Genomic DNA, 23,077 nt, shown 5'->3' with positions numbered 1-23,077 from the left:
CTTACTTCATTGGCCAGGCTCATAGCAGGGTGGACAACCTAATGGATATTTTTGTTATACATCAACTTACCGTGCTTTTTAGAAAAGGTTTTTTCCTTCATTTAGCAGAATCATTCACCTTTCCGGATTCTTTCATCTACTTACATTATCCCTTGCTCTTCCTAGCTGAGGGTACTGGCTTTCTATGGCACCTAAATTTAGAACCAAGTTTTGTATAATTAGAAATAATGTATGTATATTTGTCTTATTATGCAAAAATCAACAATTCTGCTTGGCAGATGGGAGCTACTACATGCATGGAATTCTGGAGCTAGATTCCATTAAGTATTCTAGTGTAGTGGGATGTAGGAAGATCTGCCAATAATCAAACTGCCTCAATCTGAGTAGGTTGCTAAGAATATTGTACTTTTTCACAGTTGAATAGTGCAAGCAGATTCTTGGATTGATAATCTCCCATAGGAGACCTGTTTTAGATGGTGGAAAACAAAAATAATACATATTCTTTATGGAAGATTTCAGACATTCTGTTTCTGCCTCTCTTTCATCTTGGCATCATCTGTTTGAAATTAAATCAGCTGTTAAAACTAAAACACGGTAGCATTTGAAATAAGCCTCCATTTCAAAATGTTGTGTGATATTTATATAAGTGTAAACTATCATTATATAAATGATTTGTCACGGTTAAAAAGATGTATCTAGCAGTAAAGTAACCTTTTTTTTTTAAGTTCTTAATGACCTTCCCTGGAAAATGTACAGCTTTTCTCCCTTTTGTCCTTTATCTCCCCTAAGAAGTACAACCTTGAAAATGTTCACATTGTTTTTTAGCAGAACATCCCTGTGTTCCGTGTGCACAAAGGACCCATCTGCTAAAAATGTTGACCGCCTCTCCAGTACTACTTCATCAGTGGGCAGACAGTGCCCAAATGGAGGCCATGATTTATTTTTGATAAGAAAGGGAATACTCTCAAGTCAATGAAGAAACTATCATTTGAACTTATTGAAAAGAAAATCTCCTAGGGCAACCACTCCAAGAAACCTTTCCCTAGTAATTACTTTTCCCGTGTTATATATAAAAATGATTTGAAGTAATAACCTTGAGTATGTCCAATTTGCAGTGAATTCATGGCAAAAGCAAAAAACTGACAGTTTTAAAAATTTTAGTCTGATAGGAAAAAATTAGGATGTTAGTAATTAATTTGTGATTCACCATCAGAATGATATGTATAAATTAGAATAATTTATGATGACAGCAGTTCTTTTTGATCTACAATTGCCCCAAACCTAGACATTCTTAAATAGTGCCTCTGTACTTAAAAGCATCACCTGTTGTCTTATTAGGCGCTCTGGTGACATACTGAGTTAAGTGTTGGGCTGTGAACCACAAGGCTAGCAGTTTGAAATTGACTCAATGTTAGAAAGTTTGGTTGTCTTACTAAGGTGGCAAGATGGTGCTGTTGGGTAAGCATTGGACTGTTAACTGCAAGGTCCGTGGTTCAAAACCACCAACTACTCCATTGGAGTACAATTCGAGTATCTGTTCCTATAAAGAATGACAATCTTGGAAACCTCCTTGAGGGGAAATTGATTCAATGGCAATGAGTTGCCTTTGGGGTTGGGGTTGTTTTGCTGTGTTATTGAAGACCTCACATAACTGATGATCTTAGAAGTATTTTTCAAAACCTGATACTTGAAGAAGTAAGTATTTAGGCTGTGAAAGTTCATACTGCTTGTAGACAATTGGGTAAGGACCATGTCTATAATGGAAACAAAAAAGGAATCTTATAAATAAAAGGCGCTGTGACAAATAATGTTTTTTCCTGTGAGGTAAGGGATTCAAATTTATGCTAAATGAAGTAGCCTTTGCCCTTGGCACTGGAGAATAAAATCCTTAAAGTAATATGAGTGTCTGTTGTGGAACTTCCAGGCTACTCCGGAGAATTAGTGCTGGTGAGTTGAGAGCTTGCCAGACCAATAATGACTTACTTGGAATTCCCTTATCAACTAGTCTCAGGAGCCATGGTTTAGACCATCATTCAGGCTTGCAGGAAAAGCTCTGAACATTACGGCTCAGAGGGTTGCTTGATTGGCCAGATTATTTTCCCTCAGGAGGCTGGAGCTTTGACGGGGACATGGAATCTTCACGTTAGAAACCCTCCTAGATCTTGCCCTGTGTGTCTATTCATTTATAACCTTGCCTTTTGCTATTATGTGTCAGTAGTCATGGCTGAGACATAACAATTACGAGGGTGGCACAGGACCAGGAAGTGTTTCGTTCTGTTATACACTGGGTGACTGTAAGTCAGAACCAACTTGGAGGCACATAAAAGCAACAACAAGCTGTAGTCATGAGTATGGTCTACCTCCCAAAAATCATTTTGCCATCAAGTCATTTCTTACACCTGATGACACCATAGCATTTCTGTGGGAACAGATAGCCTCATCTGACTCCTAAGTAGCAGATGATGGTTTGAACTGCTGACTTTGTGGTTAGGATTCCAACATTTATTTAACAACTCTCCAGGAATCCTGTGAGTCATTTCAATGAATAATTGAACTCGAAGGGTAATAGGAGCCAGGAGGTCAGAAAGTAAGGGTGTTGTGTGGAGTTCTGAACTTGCAGCAGGCATCCTGAAGAGGGAAACCAGCCTCAAATTTGTGGCCAGCGGGTCAGAAGATTGGAGTGTGTCTTGTGGGCTCCACAAACGTACAGTTGGCATCTACATGTTTGGCAGTTTGAAGAATGGTGTTCTTTTAACTTGTGAACTCTAACCAACTCCTGGTGCCTAGGTGAGAAAGAAAGGGAGGTGGGGTGGGGGAGAATGCTATATGGGCAGCCGGCAGTGAGGTTGGAAAAATAGAAATAGAAGAGCTGGTCAATCCATCTCTACATTTGGCAGATTGGATTCATGTTGATCCTTGTTATACAGCCACATTGCTGCCCAGCTGCAGCTGTATCATAGATTTTCTATTATTTTCCTATTGGGGAATTTGGCCAGTTTTCTATGTTTTGCTACTCCCATAAAGAGTTACAGTCTCAGAAACTTATGGGGCCAGTTCTACCCTATTTCAGAGGGTTGCTATGAGACGACATCGACTCTATGGCAGAGAATTTTCATATAAACCCCAAAGATAACAGTTTATCCTAAATGGGAGAGTATGCAGTATATATAGTTAACAACTATTGACTGTTCTCTAAAAGCCAAGCACTGTATTGAGTGCTGAGGAGACCTGGTAGTGGGTCACAAATTGGGCTGCTAACCCTAAGGTCACCAGCTTGAAACTATCAGCTTCTCCTCAGAAGAAAGCTAAAGCTTTTTATTCCTGTCAAAGAGTTCCTCTCAACAACCCACAGAGGCAGTTCTACCCTGTTCCAAAGGGTTGCTGTGAGTCAGAATCTACTCGGTGGCAGTAAGTGAGAGTGTTGGGTGCTGGAGAAGACAGCAGCGAACAAAATAAAATGTTTACTTCCATGGGGTAACATTCTGGCTGATGGGGAAGCAAATAACTAATAAATAATATGGCTGGGGTAATGATACAAAGAAAAATGAAGCAAGGTTTAGTGATAAGAGGGTAACATTTTAGATAAATAAAGTCTGAGAAAGCCTTGTTGAAGTGACCTGTGACCCAGAAGGACTACCGTATATGAGCCAAACAAATATTTTGGGACAAAGAAAGTATAGATAATTATTTCTAGAAAAATTTGCCACAAAGGGAAGCAGAAATAAATGTGTAGTAGCTGGGTACTGTTGGATATATGGGTGGATAAAACACATAGTTCCAATCCTCACAAAATTTATAATCTGGTGGGACAGATAGAGAATAAATATAAATAAACCCACAAATATATAATTACCAGGATAGCCACTAATGATCTCAGCCTGATATACCATCCTGGTGGTATTGATTTATACAGATTTCCATTAGTAAAGGGAGTATTAGAAACACCCCCCCCCCACCACCACCACCACCACCACCACCAATGTCATCTTTCAAGGCAAGCTCTGGTGGAAAGTATGTTTATGAAATGACCTATTTGGTGATACAAAGATTTCCTAAAAGCAGTGATTAATCATAATAGGTGGTGTATTGGTGGCAGGATTCCAGTGTGACATCTGTGGAGCATCTTTCTAAAACCCAGCTAGGATTGTTTTTGAATTGAATCAGCCATCTCTGAGCAATAACAATATCTGGATGTGGTTTTGTAGAGAGAAATCGGGGAGGGTGTTCTAGGTAGGAGGAGTAATGTGGGAGTTTGGGGTGGTGGGTGATGGATGATAAAGCAAGTTTTCCAGATTCATCTGTTTGGAAGGGAAAATGTGAGGCATGAGATACAGTCCCCTTAGCAATTAGAAGAAGGTTGTTGAGCAATATCCTTTTCCATTCGAGAAGAAACCCGGAGATAGACCATTAAAGAAAGATGAGAATTAAACCTTTGTTGTTTTTTGTCTCCACAGCTCATTCACCTCAATTCTAGATGTTTTTCCCTCCCATATTCTAATAGAATAAAGTGAACCTTTAAAAAAAAGTGATGATCTTGTTTTTTTAATTGTTAACATTTGTCATCCCTTGCTTTAAATGAACCAAAATAATGCCTGGGTTTCATTTTTCTAAATAAGATCTTAAAAGTACAACATTCCATACGAGTTTGTCATTTGCCGTCATACTTTTTGTTTTGCACTTAGCATTCAGGTTGTTGTCAGTTCCCATATTATCCTATGTTTTAATCATTTGAAATGTAGCTGGGTTCGGAAGGTAATCCGTGTATTCTTATTTCCCAACTACCATTGTGATCTGCCATTTGTGGCATCAATCCCTTCCCTTGAAAAATTCTACACCCTTTCATGAACAAAGATTTCAGCTAGTGAGGAAAATAAGTGCTTCCATATATATCCACTTTTCAATTAATTGCTTTTAAAAGAATGCAGGGGGAAAGAACGCAGGACAAAACAATAATGATGTTTATTAACTGTTTCCCAAGCTCTCAGTGTAAAGTTGGCTGCTTTCAAAATGCCAACTATGAGTATTTCATTATTCTGAACTACATATTCGTAGTTCTGTTTGACAGACGTGAATCTGATAAACAATAGTAATAGGATCAGGAAAATCTACAACCTTTACTGAGAACACTTCTTTCTCTTATTTGAATGTATTACCTATTAAGTGTGTTGTCTGCCTATTCATTAACATTTAATGAAGTTGAGATTATAAAAAATTCAGTAAAGTTGTACTTGTTTGTAATCTTGGTAATTTATGGCAAGATCAAATTCTAAGGTTCCAGCAATCAGTTTTCTGGCTTAATTTATGATCAAATCTTTTACTTACAATAGAAATAAATCTTGTTTGTGACTTGGAAATTTACTTAAATACCTGTTATGCAGTTTTAACAATGTTGCCTTACATAATCTAGTTTAATCTAGTGTATAAATAAAGAGAGCCAATTTGTCTGACTTAACTACCACTGCTGTGGAGGTGGTTCCAACTCATGGGGACCCTAGAGGAGAGAGTAGAACTATCCCTAAGGTATCTTATTCTTCAAGTAGTGCAAGTGGCAGGTTTGAACTGCAGAATTGGCAGCAGCCTAGTCTTCATCTACTATGCCATGAAGGTTCCTTGTTTGTCTAACGCACAATGGAATCTAAGGTACAGGGCAGTGGTACGTGATTGGTACAATAAGCTAGCCTTAACGAGTGCCATCTTCAAGCTGTGGCTCCTTTAATGACCTTTCCTCCAAAACTGAGTCCTAGTCCCATCCTCACCTCTGGTGACCTAATAGAAAAAAGAATTGTTTATCAATTTGCAGGTGTTTCAAAATTGCAGGGTGCATTTGATACCATAATTCAGTGGTTCTCAACACTGGTTTGCACATTAGATTCCACTGTGGACCTTTTAGAATAAACTTCATGACATTATCATGTTTATGTATAAAATGATAATATGATATCTAGAATTTTTAAATATCCCAGGAGCGATTAATGAAAGAAAATTAGCAACCTTTTGATAATTATTGTAGCTAGGTGATGAGTACATGGGTGTTCCAGTATACTATTCAGTCTTTACAATATGTTTTGTAATGTTTGTAATAAGACGTGAAGGGAAAAAATGGACACTCAGGCCAAAAGCATCACATTCTTTGGGGACCGAGCTTGATTTGAGTACGTAGTTTCACAGACTCCTCCAAAGAATTAAAATGGACAGTTTAGGTTCAAATCATATCATGAATGTTAACATGCATATCAGAAAGATCTGAACAAGTTAGGATGGTCATTTGAAATCAGTGAGATAGGAGACCCTGCTGGCATAGTGGTTACAAGTTGGGCTGTGATCCACACGGTTGGCAGTTCTAAACCATTAGCCGCTCAGAAAGAGAAAAAGACAGGGCTGTCTAATCCCATAAAACAGTGAAATCAGTAAGATAAAACGTAATATGGGTAAATATAAATTGCCTTTAGATTTAAAAATAAGCTGTACAGGACAGAGAAAACAGGTTGTAACTTACATTTGTGACATATAATAATATGTTGCAATGACTTAATATGATAATATGATGAAAATGTTAGTATTATTTAGACTATATCAATAGAACCATGGAGCCTATAGTATAAAAGGCCTGCATTTGTTCAGACCATGTCTGGCATTCAGGTTTGAATGCCACATTTTAAGAGGGATTTTGAGAAATAGATTTTTTACAAAAGTAAGGGGAAACAAGGTTGCTGTAATTAAAATATTTGAAGATCTGTCATGCTAAATGGAGCACATATTTTGTATCACCCAAAGTTGGAAGAAATATTTATCTTACAAAAGATGTTCCTTTTTATGACTTTTGTGTATAAGAAATAGCTTTGTGTGTCTATTCTAATTGAAAAAAAAAAAAGTTCACTGTAACAATCAAAGACAACCACGGTAACCAGACCTGCTATCTAATTTGCTGGGCTCAGTGCAAAATGAAAATTCAGCGTCCCATGTTAGGCTTTATGCTGATACACACTGGAAAGATAATTTACACACACCATTCGCTCTGAGGAAGGACGATGAGGCTGTCTGCTCCTGTAAAGATTTACAGTCTCAGAAATTCTAGATAGGGTCACTATGGATCATAATCAAGTAGATGGCAGTGGATTTGTTTGTTTCTTTTGGTTTCATTAAAAATTATTAGAAATTTTAAGACAGTGACCTGGGGCCCTGTGCATAGATCATAAACTTTTGACATTTGGATATAGAAATTATAAAAGGACTTGATAATCTGTAGAAATTTCCACCAGTACAACAAACTGCCCTGGGAGAAGTAAACTAGAAAAGAGGAATGTGATTGGAGATTAGATTACATGTTTTCCAACCAATCTCTCTATCTAGAAATTGGTCCACTATCTAGAAAAATAGAATCGATCAGTAACAATAATCATTGTCTACAAGTTGCCTATTTTCTTGTGAAAGAGCCTTTCTATTTCATTTTCTTACTATGCTATTTAATAAGGAGACCTATAAAGATTACAGCCTAGAAAACACTATGAGGCAGTTCTGTTATGTCACATAGGGTCACTGTGAGTTGAAAACCAATCTGGGGGTACTTAACAACAGCAACAATGTCATTTGTCATTTTATACAAAAATTTATGCATACTACAGCAAAGTATGATAAAAAAATCACATGGTCCCTGCCAATCTGAAAGAATAGCATCTAGGATCTTAGAGACTTGTCTTAAAATATGTTGCCATCTAAGTAAGATGTCAGTTAAGTCCACATGGATGGAGCACACTAGCCTGAGTGATCCAAGAATTATGGAAAATAAAATTCAAGATCAGAGGAGGGAATTGTATTAGAACTTAAATTCTGAGCACCCAGTTTGCATAAGGCTTTGGTTGATATGAAAGTCCAATATCCATTTTCAAAGTCCCCATAGGATTAAGCCTCTATTGAACTCCCTCATACCACTGACTAGGGATAGGAATAGCATTGTGTTCAGGCAGTGCATTGGAAAGTGAATTACTGCAGATATAGTTACTGTATATACTTGTGTGTAAGCCAGGTTTTTCAGCACATTTTTAATGCAGTCTGTGGAAAAATTAGGTGTCTTGGCTGATATTCGGGTCAGCTTATACTCGAGTATATACAGTAAGTTAAAATTTAACAAATTAGTATTTGTTACCCCCTTTAACCCACTTTTTATTTGTCTGCTTTTTATTCTGCTTTCTTTTGGATTGAGATTTTTTTCTGTTTTGTTTTGTTGTCATTGAGGTTTATTAATATGATTTCCTTTATGTGACATCCAGGATAGGTGATCCATAGAGACAGTAGCTAGATTCCTTAGGGCTTATTCCTGAGTTATGGCAGGGGAAGTTGGGGGTAGTGAGGAGCAAATAATGCTACAAGAAAGAAGAACATATTCTAAAATTGATTGCACAACTCTTTTTAAAATATTTAAATCATTTAATATATTAAATCATTTAAGTGTGTGCCATTATATGCCAGTAAAGTTGTTTGGAAAAAATAGTACTACACATAAATTATGGTGGTGAGTATCCTTTGAAAGTGGGTGGCAGAATGCTATCAAAGCCCTATAGACTTTTGCCAGGGTCTAGCACACTGGTATTTTACCTACTTAGAGTCACTCAAAGAATAATTTTAATTCCTTGATGTTTTTCAATTTTTTATTTTGCCATGCAGCTGATAATATCTATGGTCTTTTGGAGTTAAGATAGCTATAGGATTCTCCATGTATGAGATGAGTCATGACCCTGTCAGATAATAAATCTCTATGTGTCAGTATATAGAAAAGCAAGTAATCTGCTTGTATTCTTGTACATTTAGAACCCAGACATAGGCACTTTCATGGACTTGATGGTGATTACAGCTTAACGAGCTGGAAGAGCTCCCGAAGTGACTGGAAATGTGTATTCTATTGCTAGCTCCCAAGTGATTTTTTTTGCATATTTTTATACTAACTGCCTGTTTTAATCCTCTTAAAAAAACTGAACACATTTTTGCTACATCATGTAAGGCACCTGTAATCTTATACACATTTCTGTTGCCGAAAATTATCTTTCTTGCCAGTGATTTTGGCCCTGGCGGCATAGTGGTTACACATTGGGCTGTGATCAGTTGGTTACGCATTGGGCTTTGATCCACAAGGTCAGAAGTATGAAACCACCAGCTGCTCCACAGGAGAAAGACAGAAATTTTATGGGCTTTCTACTCCCATAAATAGTTACAGTCTTGGAAACTCACAGGAAACTTGGAAACTTCTTCCCTGTCCTATGGGGTCCTTATAAGTAAGCAATTTGGCCTTTGACCGAGGTTCATCAATCATACAACACTTTTGGCCAATGAGTGGGGGTGGATCAGACCAAGTGATAGCTTCCAAAGGCTTGATGCTGACTCATGCATACCTCCAGAGGCTTGATGTAATCTATCTTGGCCACATGAGGAGGGCAATTAAGATTTGATAGATGGAGGCTCAGTAGAGCTTCCTGGGTGGGGAGCAGATCTCTTGGGAGGGTAAGCATGTTCCCTGGTGACATGAAAGCTCTGAGCCAAGATCCCTCTCAGACTTTGCCTTTTGTGTTTGTATACTTTTAATGCTAGATTAAAGATAGCCCTTCCCCCAGAATTTGTGAGTCATTATAATAAATTATTAAATTTAAGAAATATAGAAGAAACTAGTAGCCCTGGTGGTGTCGTGGTTAAGCATTAGGCTGCAATCTGCAAGATCAAAACCACCAGCCGCTCTGAGAGAGAAAGACAGGGCTTTGTACTCCCATACAGAGTTACAGTGTCAGAAAACACAGGGACTCTCCTGCCCTATGGGGTCACTATGAGTCAGCATTGACTCCATGGCAGTGAGTGAGAGAATGAGCTAGTACCTGCTGGCCTAGCCCTGGTTAAAAGAGAATGAGAGAGATGTCTAGAACAACTGGAGTCTGGACAGATCAGAGAAGGGAAACTGAGATTTCGGGAGGACACAGTGGACCTGTAGAGTGGGGTTTATTACTCACTGCAGAATTAACGTCACAGGTGGATGGTTGCATCCTTTCTAGACTAGTTTGCACAGTTGCTACCATGAGCGGAGAGAACTCTGACTGTGCAGCTGCATTATATCATTTCAATTTCTTAAACAGAATCTTTAATTCATACCCTAAGTCTGTCTTTCATATCAGGTAGCTTTTTTTTCCTTTATAATCTGCACACATGTCATTGCCAAGAGAGTCTGTCTTTATACTTTAAAAACCGTACCATCAAAAACCTCTGTCGGATTGCAAATTGATAGTATGCTGCATTTGTGTCCCCTCCTTTTACTTTTCATCTCTTTCTACATCTATTCTTCCATTTTGATCTTTGAACTTAGCTATCTTTATCTATCTCTTTGTTTGATATCCCCACTCTTCTGGTCATGGGTTGGGCTGTGATCTGCATGGTTGGCAGTTCGAAACCACCAACGGCTTTTCAGGAGAAAAATGAGGCTTTGTACTCCCGTACACAGTTGCAGTTTCAGAAACTCAAAGAAGCAGTTCTACCCTGTCTTATACTATCGCTATGAATTAGCATCAAGTCAATGGCAGTGAGAAGATATACTCACAATTTGAGGAACCCTGGTGGCATAATGGCTTACAGGTTGGGCAGCTAACTGCTAGGTCAGCAATTCAAACCCATCAGCCACTCCAAGGGAGAAAGATGAGCCTGTCTCCTCTTGTAAAGATTTAGACCCTATGGGGCAAGCCCCATAGGGTCTCTTTGCATGAATTTGGTTTGTGCTTACAGTTTGTTTTTTGACCCAAACCAATTCTTTATCTTTCAAGAGATTAATTGAGTCTCTTTATAAGGACAGTGGTGGTTTGTTGCTAGCATTCTCACCACACGTGCGTGAGATCTGTGTTTGATTCCCATCCGTGCACCTTGGATTACTATGATGCTCAACATGTTTCAGCAGAGCTCCCACATGAAGTCAGCCAAGGAAGAAAGGCTGGTGATCTACTTCCCAAAAATCAGCCAATGAAAACTCGATGGATCATCACAGTGAACCCTGCTGCCAATCACGGGGGTGATGCTAGACGAGGCAGTGTTTCGTTCCAGTAGTTGGTGGAGAAGTCAATGGCTACTAACAACAATAACATATTTGCAATAATGTCCTACTTTACACATTCCAAGCTACGTATATTCTGTATACTAGAGTCTACAGTTTCATTTGCTATACCCATAACCTTATGAAGTAGGCATATATGTGTTGTAATTATGTTATAAAATTTGGAAAATTGAAATTGCCTCACTCTTATTAAAAGATGAAAATCTCAATAAGTATTCACATAAATATGCTTCATTCAGATTTTTTTTCCTTAGAAAAAATGTAAGGACTCTTTAATTAAAAAATAATTTGAAATTAATTTATTAGTTTATCCTCACATGAAGTGATAATGATTTCACTTATCTCTAGTAAATTTCTTATTTCAACTGTCATAACAGGACTTCTGGTTGGCACACTTGATTCAGTCTTCGACTCCACTGCTAAAGTAGCTCCATTTCGCATTCTACACCAGACACCAGACTCTCAAGTTTACTGGTCAATTGCATGCGGTAAGTACGATTTTTTAAACATGAATCAATATTAAGTAGTATTTAAGACATTGAATAGTTAAACTTATTTAATTAAACTTGTGGTTTTGAGATTGCAAAACAAGTTAAATGTGCAACTCGGCTTTCCACGAATAGCAAGACATCTACTTGCATATTTAAGGAAGATTGCAGATTCTTAGAGTTTAAAACAATCCATTGTTTTTAAATCACTGGGGGACCCTAAACTATGTGTTTCAGCGATGCTGATTCAGAGCAGATTTTGGTCAATGCTATTGCTTTATGACTCTTATCTTCCCCTTCTCTTGTTTCCCCAAAGTGCTGGGGGGAAATGGGAGCTTTCCCATGAATGTTATTGTTTTATCCCTAATAGATAATTAAGATGTGGAGAATCTGACGGTAACTGTGAGCCCCAAATTGAAGAGTTGTTCCTTAAGTACATAGAACCCTGAAAAATTCACCTTTTCTGATCACGTTCTTAACTTTCTCACAAAAGGGATGATAGCCTTGAAATATGAAGAACTGTGTTGCAGGTAGTATTTCTTATTCATTTTTGCTGGGGTGGTTAATATACTTCCACCTTAAATTGAATATAGGTAAGGAATTAAGATGCTTCATTATAGAGCACTTTTTAAAATTCCGATGACAGCGTGTTTCTTTATGATGTCATTACAGTGTGGGTCTACTTAGAATGCCACAATTCTAGACTTTTTGATATCGATGGGTGGTCTTTTTCATTATTTTTCTCTCCTCTGCCTCTCTTCAGATAAAGATATATTTTCAACGAACATGAATTTTTAGGTGGTTTGTATGTATGAACATACCACATACACTTATTCGTTTTTAATATTTGGCTTGTTTTTATTTTAACTTGACCTCCACATTTCTTTTCATGTTTCCGGTGAGTCTTTTCTGCCGGCTCTCCTAATTTAAACACCATTACCAAATGAAGATATTGCATCTGCTAATATCACTGGAATTGTATACCTCAGCTCTACATCTGGTTGGTAGAAATTATTTAGAGAAAAACATTCCTTCTATTTTTGTTGAAATTAAAGGATATTACAGAACATATTTCCCCCAAATAAATTTGATACAGAAATACACTAAGTACTTAAAGCTCCCTCATACATAAAGGGCAAACATGAAGGCCTTAACGTTTCCCATCACTTTTTATTATGGACCATTAAACAGTGTTATTACCCTTGGCACAGTGACTTTAGTAAGGTAAAGCAATTTTAACTGAATTATGGGAAATAGTTTTTCAGTGTCAATAACTATCCCAATATGTCATTCTCCATACATACTAGGAAGTCAAGATATTTCTTTTGAATAAGATGTATGTAATTTACAATGCTGGAAATGGATAGATATTGATTTGTGTTCTTGTTCAAACCAGAGCAACCCAGAGCTAAATGTAATATTTAATCTGACCCTTAGAAATCTACCTAACATTGGTTCACTGGTTCAATACATCATATGGATTCAACTTTGCTGCAAATTTTCTAAACCCATCCTTAATAAAAAATTTGTAACTCACCTAGGTCTATTAATAATGAGGTGTTATAGATTGAACTGTGCGCCCTCACCAAAAAATAAATTGTGAATCCTAACCTCTGTGGTTGTAATCCCATTTTTAAAGCGTTCTGTTCAGAAGCAGAGATAGGGGGTGAGAGGTACCAAACCACATAAAGGTCACTCAGGAGCCGAAGTTCAAAGGGACAAGGACCTTCCTCCAGAGCCTGCAGAGAAAGAAAGCTGGCACTCTGAATTCAGACTTCCAGTCTTCTAAACTGTGAGAAACTACATGTCTGTGAAGAAGGCCACTCATTTGTGACATTTCAGTGATAGCAGCATTAGGTAATGAAGAACATGGGGTGCCTCTGAGCAGAGGCTTCACACTTTCTGAAATAGAATGGTCACAGTTGAAATCCACATTTGCACAGTATGCATAGGGTTGTCATGCACATGCTGTTCTCAGCAACAGAGCATTTGAAGGCCAAGGTTGAATCATGCATGGGTTTTTTTTGGTATATATACTATATAATCTCTTAAAAGATATGGGTTATTGTAGCTACCAGTTTAGTGGCATCTTATTTTTAGAATTTTGAAGATTTTTTCCCGATATATTTTCTTCTTTTCTTTTTCATTCAATATTTCATTCTTTCTATTTATAATTTACAATACTGCAGATATTTTCATATAGGGGTAAAGTAGATGAATAAATGTAATACCTTTGTTCGTTTATGGCCATCATTTTAGAAAGTGAACAGATTATTTTGTTTCTTGTAAATGTTAAGAGCAGTTTTGTTATGGAGTATACCTGGATCCTCTAATTCTCCTACAATATTCATCAGGAGCCAACAGAGAAGAAATAACCAAGCATTGGGATTGGTTGGAACAAAATATTATGAAGACCTTATCTGTATTTGATTCAAATGAAGATATTACTAATTTTGTACAAGGAAAGATCAGAGTAAGTGTCATGGATTTATTTTGTAAATGGAATAGTAAAATATTTGACCCTATTATATGAAGGCCCAAACGTTGAATGGAGGAGCATTGTTTACTGGTACTTTTCAGGACTGGACAAAGTACACATAGAAATGTCATAACTGGTGCTAATGAAAATTGTAAGTTGGTGGCTTATCTTTGGTGCCCTTCTGAATGTTCTTAGGAATATTGTAATCTCAATATAGCTTTAATTTGCAGTGGGAATGAACTTAACCCCTAGTTCATTCAAAATAATATATGTAGTGCTATATTTTTGGCAACTCCTTGTGAGGCATTAGAAAAAGCTTACTTACAAAACTGACGAAGATCCTCTGGCCTCTATCCTAAGAGTATTATATGCATCCAGATGATGATATAGTGTGTATCCGTATAGAAATATACACTTGTACCTAATGAATTATTGTAAATTAAATATGTGAAATAAATTTTTATTTGTAAATAGTAATGAGTTTTCAGCAAATGTGTTGTCTCTTATAGGGATTAATTGCTGAAGAGGGAAAGCAGTCTTTTGCAAAAGAAGATGATCCTGAGAAATTTCGAGAAGCCCTTTTGAAATTTGGAAAATGTTTTGGTTTACCAGAGCAGGAGAAATTAGTGACATATTACTCATGCAGCTATTGGAAAGGACGGGTTCCTTGTCAGGGTTGGCTCTATCTTAGCACCAACTTTCTGAGCTTCTATTCTTTTTTGTTGGGATCAGAAAGTAAGTGGTTCCTATTATTTGCCATGACATTGGATTTGCTGAGTGCCCTGTAACTTCCTATGGTGGTGTTAAGTTTACATAAAGTAATGTAATTTGAATTAAGAGTAATTGAATTGTCCATTAAAAAGTTCACTTCAGAGAATCCTTCTAAGACTGCTTGCTTAGCATAGGAACTGTTAGAGAGATGGATACCGTGCCTTGAGTATTACAGGACGTGACTACTAACGGATGGTAGTTATTGCTCTCTGCCCCTTGTGCCCAACTACCTACACGTTTCTGTCCTTCTTCTAAATATAGAGCCTAAACAATAATCATAGTATGATTGTGGTCCACATATAATTTTAAAACCAAGATGAAAGAACCAAGTAATATGATTCATAGCGCACATACAGCTTTTAATCAGTGGTTATTCAAAGGGTAATTTTCCCCCCTGTAATCACATAAAGAAACAGATTTAAATATCAAATCAGAATAGTTTAAAATTTTTGTTTTAATCATTTCTGGAAATTACCCATTACTGTATGTTCATGGAGGTGCATCAAATTTTTGACAAAATTTCATTTCAAAGGTATTTCAACCATTTGTAGTTTTTTTCCCCTTCAGATAGACTTGATTAATAAGCATATATAAGTATTGAGAAACTTAATCATATCTTCTTATAACTCTTATTTGCAGTAAAACTTGTTATATCCTGGGATGCAGTCTCAAAACTTGAAAAAACTTCCAATGTCATACTGACAGAGAGTATTCATATATGTTCACAAAGGGAGGATCACTACTTTTCAATGTTTTTACACATTAACCAAACATACCTTCTCATGGAACAGTTGGCAAACTACGCTATAAAGAGACTTTTTGATAAGGAAACATTTGATAATGACCCAATTCTTGATGATCCTCAACAAATCACAAAAAGGTATCAAAGCTTAATTAATACTTTTTATAACTTGATCATAAGACTGATGGTCTTGATTATCACTACAAGTTAAGTGGTCTTTGTTATAGTTTCTCTTTGGAGCCAATCCTCCATCTTTGTTTTTCTGTATGTGTATATTCATAATATATTTCATAAATAATCTGCTTTCCATGAAATTTAATCCTAAGAAATAGTAGAAGTTAGGTTTGTAAATTATTTCTGGAGATTCCGATAGTATTTGCACTTAGAAATATATGGTGTATGTGTGTGTGTGTTTGATATATCTAAATGTCTCTGTTTCAGGTCTGAAATTGTTTAAAAAATTTTGTTCTTTTAAAAATTAACTCACCTATTGTGCATTTTTTATGAATAGACAAGTTAATGGAATGAGTGGAACATGGGCTATGATATCTGTTTCTCATATGACATGTCTGCCTCATAGAACATTTGTGAACAGTGAATAACAGAATATGTGTGAAAGTTCTTGTACAATATGAAGCAGCGAATAAGTGTTTAATCATCACTAGTGCCTGCATTGGAAATATCATCTGATAGCAGTCTGTCACTGTATTTGATTTGTGGAAACGAACCAGAGCCTTTTCAGCCTATCATACTTCAGAACAGTTAACTGAAATAAGCATGCCAAAGAGGAGGGAAGCAGAAGAGATTCCCAAAGTAGCTAGTAAAAGCAGCTTTTGTCAAAGAGAGTAACAATATAAATGGTATGAGAAAGTATTAAAGGAACTTCAGCTACAGGCAAATAGGCAAGTAGACCAGAAACAAGCGATCTGGAGGGTTGTGTGATTATTACATTCCCCTAATTGGGTACAGTTGTTCCTCTTGCCTGGTCAGAAACCATTCCTAAAATCTATATACTTATATCTTTGTGAGTCAGCCTGCTTCTCTGGAAATTAGATCAGCAAGGTGGATGTTTTACACTTCATTACCAAAATTATGTTCCACTATGCGTGTGATTTATAAATAGAATTCTATAAAGATTAAGAATCCTGTTTTTACACAGCTCGGAAGGCAGAGAAGCGGGGAACCTAAAGAGGAAGGGGCAAGAGTGTTTTTACTTTGAGGGGATTGCAAATAATGTCACAAACCAAAATGTGTATAAATTATTGAACGGAAAACTAATATGCTCTACAAACTTTCACTGAAATCACTTTTTTTTCAAGGTCATACATATGTCTCTAATACAAAATTTCAGAATATTAGCCTCTACAACGTGAGAGAGATGGGGCAGGTGGATGAAGGTTACAAATGTTGCCAATGAGAATGATCCCCAACTGAAAGCTAAAAGGCTAGGATTTTTATTCTTGGTTCTGTTCTGTGAACTTGGAATAAATCTCTTCCTTATTCTGTGATTTAGTTTTCCAACTGCCAAGAGGATATTTTAAGATCACATATTGTCACCCCCTTTCTCCAACATCCCTCTAACAAACACACTGATTGAATTCGTTTCACCAATTTTTTCTTTCTTCATTCATGCCACATTTTTTTCATTCACAAATAGAGTGCCTGCTAAGTACCAAGTGTTGTTCTGGGTGTTGGGATCGCAAATGTTAATCAGACAGACATCAATCCTCCCCATTATGAAGGTTATATTCCAGTGAAGAATGGGTCAGATACACAACACTTTGGGATGAACATTCTGTCTGTACCACTATTTTAACAATATTTTATCAAAGTGGGGGGAAAAATCCTGCTTTCGGTGTATTCTAGTTGGGCAGCTGTTTGTTTCTTGATTGGCCACCATAAACATACTATTAGAGTTTTTCTCAGCTATTATATATAGTTCCACTTTGAAAAATCCTCTAAAAAGCCATTTACCAATTCACCATTAAGTCTATATTTAAATTAAATATGATAAATCCTTAGGAATCCTGGTGACATCGTGGGTTACTAACAGCAAGGACAGCAGTTCAAAAACACCAGCTGTTCTGCAGCAGAAAGATGAGGCTTTCTACTCCCATAAAAAGTTATAGTTTGGAAACCCAGCGGGGCAGTTCCCCTCTGTCCTACAGGATTGCGGAGTCAGAATGGACTCGATGGCAGTGAGTTTGGGAGTGTTTTAAAATAGTAAACTCATCGTTCTCTCTGTATTTTTAAGAGAGACTATTGAAAATTTTGTAAAAATCTAAGTTTTAAAAGATATATATAAATTCTTTTTTCTAGTATTGAAAAGAATAATGACTTACTGAGACTTGTTCTCCAAATGACATTTTTTTCTAAAGTGGAATATCTTTCTTTATTGCTGTGTTTATGAGAATATACTATTTCCATTATCCAAACAGTGCCTAAAGCAAACTACTGTTACCGCGTCAATTCCAACTAATAGTGACCTATTGGATCAGAACTTGTATAATCTACTTACCCCCTCAGATAGCATTGCTGCTCAGCACATGTGTTTGGTCCTCCAAAAACTCTGTACTGTCAAATGATTGTGTTTTTTTTTCATTTTTACATTTATGTGCAAGTCAGCAAACATCCTCTACATTTATTAACACATATTTTGGATTTGTTTGAAGCTTTCATAAAGGCTTGTATCACTTCATTTTAATAGTTAGTGTCTTTGGGTGGCATTCTGCCACTCTAAACATGGAAGCCGTACACTTTCATTATTTGATTTTGTTGGAATTGAGACATTCTTGATTTTCTGGTAAACAGATATGAAAATTGTTGTCTACCAAGATAATAATATCACAAAAAGCCTTCCAGAAAATCCCCCTGTAACAGATGGTTTTAGTATCTGTGTTATCTCCAACTAGTGTGCATTTTAATATACTAACAAAATATAACTGGAAAGAAGAACTAACAAAATGAGTTTGAAATTGGTGTGTTTCTTCCATTGTATAATTTGGTGCAGAGAATAACAATCAATGTTTAATCTACGTGGTGTGCAATAAATCTAGTTAAATTGATATAGGCATGTGTATACTTTAATATTGATCATTTGACCCCTCCCCCTGGCTCTCTCTTATACAGAGGTCTGGAAAATCGAGCACACAGTGAGCAATTTAATGCTTATTTTAGACTGCCCAAAGAAGAGACTTTGCAAGAAGTTCATGAATGTTTCTTATGGGTACCATTTAGCCACTTCAATACTAATGGGAAAATGTGCATCTCAGAAAACTACATCTGTTTTGCTAGCCAGGATGGAAACCTATGTAGTGTAATCATTCCATTACGAGAGGTAATGTAAATTTGGTTCCATATCAGCTTTGGGTGTAAAAATATTTTCTGCTCCACAGAGCAAAGTGACCTTTAATTTTGTCAGTTGCTAAAACTCAATGTGCATAGATCCTTTTTTTGAAATTTTCATGTGAAACTTTTTAAGTTCCATATTTCAGGAGTGCTCACTGCTGAGATGGTCATATGAAAAATGGAAGTTGGGGGCAGGGAATGTACGGATGTGCTTTATACAATTGATGTATGTATATGTATGGATTGTGATAAGAGTTGTATGAGTCCCTAATAAAATGTAAAAAAAGAAAAGGGGAAAAAAAAGACAGAAAGAAAAATGGAAGTTGAACAATAATTAAGTGGGTTGAACAGCAAAATAAGTGGGTAGGATTACTCAAAATGGAGTATGATCCCTCAGACATTTATGACAGGGATACTTAAAGTTCGATGATCACATCTGATGGTCAAAAAGACTTGAATCTGTAACTGTCAGGGAGGTCAGAAACAAAGTGTGAATGTGGTCACTCTGACTTTTTTGCAGCTGTACTTCAAAAAAGTAGTGAAAAAATAGAAAAAAGAAGCCCCATCATTTTTTCCATGAACATTTTCACAGAACATATGATTATGATTTGTGAAAGCTACATGTTCATCAAAGCTTTCCGTTGAGAAGTAAAATAATTTACACTGAAGTTAACTTCTGTCAGGGGTATGATATCCAAAGCCTGTTTCATAAAACATACTCCAGGTTAAAACTTTTAGCCACAAAACGCTAGGTCAAAACACATTTTGTCTAAAGGAATCAAGCAATGAGGGGGACATTGTGGCTCATGGCTCTATATATTTTTCACCCTCAGGTCTTAGCTATAGATAAGACAAATGAATCCAGCAAATCTGTCATTATCAGCATCAAAGGAAAGACTGCTTATCGATTCACTGAAGTTAATGACTTTGAGCAACTGGTAACAAAACTCAGACTCAAGTGTGGGGCAGCATCAACTCCATGTCATGATATTGGAGCAGAGGTAATTCTTTTCTTCCTTTATTTTTTGGCAAGCATGAATATCTATCTTCAGTTGACATTTTGACAATTTGCACATACTTAACACATGTAAGCCAGTATGTAAATTTGCGAGTTTGTTCGAGCAAAGTAAAAAGCCAGTAACTTTAGTCAGTGTTACCTTTGAATAGAGGAGAAAAATGAAACCACTGCTGATTGTGACCTCAACGTTCACATTGCACGAGGCCTAAGAAGGAAAATCAGACCTTAACAAAGCAGAACATCTCAAGCTATTGCACATCGTTGTGAAAATCATCAGAGAAGCAAGCTCAAAAGGAAAAGATGAGAACAAATGGGTAGTTGAGAATGGGTAGTTGAGAATTATATATCTGGTGACAAGGTCAGGGGAGTGATGCTATGGTTTCCCTAAAATTAAAAACTACACCCGATACAGGAACAGATAAGAGCTGGAAACACAGGGACTCAAAGACAGATAAACTCCTCAGGACCAATGATGAGTTGCAATACCAGGAGAGTAAAGGGAAGGTGGGAGGAGAAAGGAGGAACCTATCACAATGATCTACATATAACCTCCTCCAAGGGACAGACATCAGAAACGTGGGTGGAGTGAGCCCAGTCAGTGCAAGAAATGAAAAAAATAATAATTTATAAATTACCATGATCATAGGGAGGGAGGAGGGAAACAAAAGGAGGAGCTGATACTAAGGATTCAAGTAGAAAGAAAATGTTTTGAAAATGATGATGGTTGGGGTGGGGGGTAGGGGGGGTAAGGAAGTGGTGTTAACAAACCCAGGGACAAGGGAAAACCATGGGACCCCTAATGGTAGAGAAGGGGGAGTGGCAGGCCTGGTAGGAAATGATCAAGGGTAACGTTGCTTAGAGAAGAGGTATACTCTAGCCCAGGTGGCGACGAAGCATGGTAGTAGGGCAGGAGGAAAGGAAAGTCAAGGGAGATGGAGGAAAGAGCTAGGAGTCAAAGGGCATTCATGGAGGTCTAGACAAAGACATGTACATGCAAATATATGTAGGAGGATGGGGAAATAGATCTATGTATCTATATTTATAGGTCAAGTGTTAAGGTGGCGGAAGGACCTTGGGCCTCTACTCAAACACTCCCTCAATGCATGAATACCTTCTTTTATTAAATTGGAACTCTATGATGCTCACTCTCCCGACACAACGGCTGGAGCCAAAGTGGGTGAACAAGTAAATGTGGTGAAGAAAGCTGATGGTGCCCAGCTATCAAAAGAGATAGTGACTGGGGTCTTAAAGGCTTGAAGATAAACAAGCGGCCATCTAGCTCAGAAGCAACAAAGTCCACATGGAAGAACACACAGCCTGTGTGATCGAGTGGTCCCAAAGGGATCAGTTACGAGGCATCAAAGAACAAAAAATCATATCATTGACTGCACACCTCCATGATAGGATCGCTGAAGACAAATGGGTGCATAAACAAATGTGGTGAAGAAAGCTGATGGTGCCCGGCTATCAAAAGAGATAGTGTCTGGGGTCTTAAAGGCTTGAAGGTGAACAAGCGGCCATCTAGCTCAGAAGCAAAAAAGCCCACATGGAAGAAGCACACCGGCCAGTGCGATCACGAGGTGCCAAGGTACCAGGTATAAGGCATCATGCAAAAAAAAAAAAAGATATAGGTGTGTGTATGTATGTGTATATGTATATATGTATATATATATGTATATATATATATATATATATACCATATTAAATGAAGGGGGAAGTGCAGAGTGGAGACCCAAGGCCCAAGTGTCGGCCAATGGAGATCCCCTCATAGAGGGTTTTAGTAGAGGAGATGGGTTAATTAGGGTGCGAGGTAGTACTGATGAAGAACACAGCTTTCCCCCAGATCCTGGATGCTTCCTCCCCCCAACTACCATGATCCAAATTCTAGCTTGCAGGGCTGGATAGGACAGAGGCTGTACACTGGTACATATGAGGGCTGGAGGTACAGGGAATCCAGGGTGGATGATACCTTCAGGACCAAGGGTGTGAGGGGCGATGCTGGGAGAGTGGAGGGTGAGTGGGTTGGAAAGGGGAACTGATTACAAGGATCCACATGTGACCTCTTCCCTGGGAGAGGGACAGCAGAGAAGGGGGGAAGGGAGACTCCGGATAGGGCAAGATATGACAAAATAACGATGTATAAATTACCAAGGGCCCATGAGGGAGGGGGGAAAGGGGAGGGAGGGGGTAAAAAAAGAGGATCTGATGCAAGGGGCTTAAGTGGAGAGCAGATGCCTTGAGAATGATTGGGGCAGGGAATGTATGGATGTGCTTTACACAATTGATGTATGTATATGTATGGATTGTGATAAGAGTTGTATGAGCCCCGATAAATTGTTAAAAAAACAAACAAAGAAAAAAAAGGCCCCAATAAATTGTTAAAATAAAAAAAATAATAAAAGAAAAAAAAGATTGAAGGAAGGATTATTCACAAGCTTTGATACGCAGCTGACATACCTTGCTTGCTGAGCGTGAGGAGGACTTGAAGCACTTGCTAATGGAGATCAAGGCCTGCAGTCTTCCCTATGAATTACAACTCAATTTAAATCCTCACAACTGGACCAACAGGTAACATCATGATATATGGAGAAAAGATTGAAGTTGTCAAGGATTTTGTTTTTTTGGATTCACAATCAATGCTCATGGAAGCAGCAGTCAAGAGATCGAAGGACGGTGTATGTATGGATTGTGTTAAGAGCTGTAAGAGCCCCCAATAAAATGATTTTAAAAAAGAAAAGAAAAAAAAGGAAAATGATGATGGCAACAAATGTGCTTGACACAATGGATGGATGAATGGATTGTGATAAAAGCTGTATGAGCCCCAATACAATGATTTTTTTACAAAGAAACTAGAATTAAAAAATAAAACAAGTTTTTTTTAAAATAAAACAAGTTAAAAGGGAAAAAACCCTAACAAACTACACCCACCGTATACTGATAGATACAAATAAATCTGTCCATCTTGGTACTTAACCAATCAGTATGTTTCTCATGTTTCCCCAGATTCTCCCTTAATTTGTCCTATTCTGCAGAGGTTGACATTGTCATGAACAAAACGCAGACTCTGAAAAATGGTTTGGGAGAGAAGTATCACTGTTTAGGGGGGAGAGGAAGAGAGAAGAACATGGTGGCGAACAAAGTCCATAATAGGATTTTT

The 23,077-nt window shown here is 37.4% G+C and overlaps 1 protein-coding gene across 2 annotated transcripts in view; it reads left to right on the top strand.

Moving 5' to 3' along the window:
• The window catches only part of TBC1D8B (TBC1 domain family member 8B), an 87,234-nt gene that overhangs the window by 6,150 nt on the left and 58,007 nt on the right, over positions 1–23,077 (top strand). For both annotated transcript variants that reach the window (XM_075539429.1, XM_075539428.1), the window contains exons 2-7: positions 11,452–11,562; positions 13,917–14,035; positions 14,551–14,776; positions 15,452–15,692; positions 18,684–18,891; positions 19,736–19,903. In XM_075539429.1, the coding sequence (XP_075395544.1) occupies positions 11,452–11,562; positions 13,917–14,035; positions 14,551–14,776; positions 15,452–15,692; positions 18,684–18,891; positions 19,736–19,903 (1,073 nt within the window). The remainder of the gene's footprint in view (positions 1–11,451; positions 11,563–13,916; positions 14,036–14,550; positions 14,777–15,451; positions 15,693–18,683; positions 18,892–19,735; positions 19,904–23,077) is intronic.

The sequence above is a fragment of the Tenrec ecaudatus genome, chromosome X, assembly GCF_050624435.1.
Source record: "Tenrec ecaudatus isolate mTenEca1 chromosome X, mTenEca1.hap1, whole genome shotgun sequence".
Classification (NCBI taxonomy): domain Eukaryota; kingdom Metazoa; phylum Chordata; class Mammalia; order Afrosoricida; family Tenrecidae; genus Tenrec; species Tenrec ecaudatus.
This window is presented reverse-complemented; position numbering and strand designations above follow the sequence as displayed.